Source organism: Tupaia chinensis, unplaced genomic scaffold (genome assembly GCF_000334495.1).
Source record: "Tupaia chinensis unplaced genomic scaffold, TupChi_1.0 Scaffold149922_1, whole genome shotgun sequence".
NCBI lineage: Eukaryota > Metazoa > Chordata > Mammalia > Scandentia > Tupaiidae > Tupaia > Tupaia belangeri.
The window spans coordinates 1,483,695-1,484,877 of record NW_006209766.1 but is presented as its reverse complement, the minus strand read 5'-3'; the positions used below and the strand labels follow the sequence as shown (position 1 = coordinate 1,484,877).

Genomic DNA, 1,183 nt, shown 5'->3' with positions numbered 1-1,183 from the left:
ACGCCCCCTCCTGCGGCTGCTGCTGCTGCTGCTGCTGCTGCTGCTGCTGCTGTTGCTGCTGCTGGTCAATCTTGAAGAGCTGCACCTTGGCTCTCTTGAGGAGGCTGAACATCTTCTCCTCCACTCCAGACAACGGTAAGGAACCCAGGCCTGCAGTCCGGGCCTTCTCCAGTGGTGTTATCTGCTGTGGTGATGGCGGTGGTGGCTGCAGTTGTAATTGTGGCTGCTGTGGTGGTAGTGCCTGGGGCAATAGCTGGGTTTGCAAGGCCGGGAGGGGCTGCTGTAGCTGAGCTTGAAGCTGTTGCCCATTGCTCAGAGCTGGAGCTCCATGATGGGACACCTCAGCCTTAGCAGGAGTGGTGACCACAGGGACAAATCGAGGCAGGCTGAGGTGGTTGGTACGGCCCACTGCCCGTGGCTCAGGCTCAGCTGGAGAGTCATCGGCAGGAGGCGGCTCTGGCTCAGGAGCTTCAGGAGCTCCAAGAGGAGTAGTGAGCACCGATTCGTAGATCTTCAGGTGGGGGGATGGGACTGGTGGAGGGGCAGGGGGTGGAGGGGGTGGCTCCCGTGTCAGTGAGGTCCAGCGAAATGTGGGTTCCCTTAGAATGGACCGTCTCTTCTCAGGGAGTAGGACTGGAATAGATGGAGGAGTTGGAGCACGTGGTGGAGAAGGGGCTGGTGCTGGTTCTAGGGGAGCAAGTGGGGAGGTAGCAACAGGAGGTCGCAGAATAGGTGAGATCTCCACCTTTAGGGGTTTGGGGGGGTCTTCATCCATAAATCGCCGGGGTGTCTTGATGACACGGGAGGAGCGGGCACTCACCACAGGCATGATAAACTGCCGGATATTCTTCAGGAAGGTGGTACTTTTGGGGGCCACAGTGGGACTGTCTTCCAGGAGGCCTCCTGTGGTAGTGCTAGGGGATGGAGTGGAAGGAGAGGTGCCCTCTGGCCCTGCCCGAGCAGCTTCCCGCTCTGCCCGCTGGCTGGGAGTCAGAGGAGGCCGGCCTCGCTTTCTGGAGCACGTGACTTGGACCACGGGAGGCGGAGACTCTTCCTGTTCCTCTGGGGCAGGAGGTGGCGGTGGAGGTGATGGTAGAGATGGAGGAGACACTGGGGGTGGCGGAGGGCAAAGTGGGGGTGGAGGAGATGTTGAAGGGGGGGGGAGGGGTGGAGGGGGGGGGGG

General features: G+C 61.1%; 1 protein-coding gene across 1 annotated transcript in view; it reads right to left on the bottom strand.

Moving 5' to 3' along the window:
• The window catches only part of KMT2B (lysine methyltransferase 2B), a 26,699-nt gene that overhangs the window by 21,179 nt on the left and 4,337 nt on the right, over positions 1–1,183 (bottom strand). The window contains exon 5 of the mRNA XM_027769525.1: positions 50–1,183. This exon is cut by the window's right edge and continues 4 nt beyond it. Coding sequence (XP_027625326.1) covers positions 50–1,183 — 1,134 coding nt within the window. The remainder of the gene's footprint in view (positions 1–49) is intronic.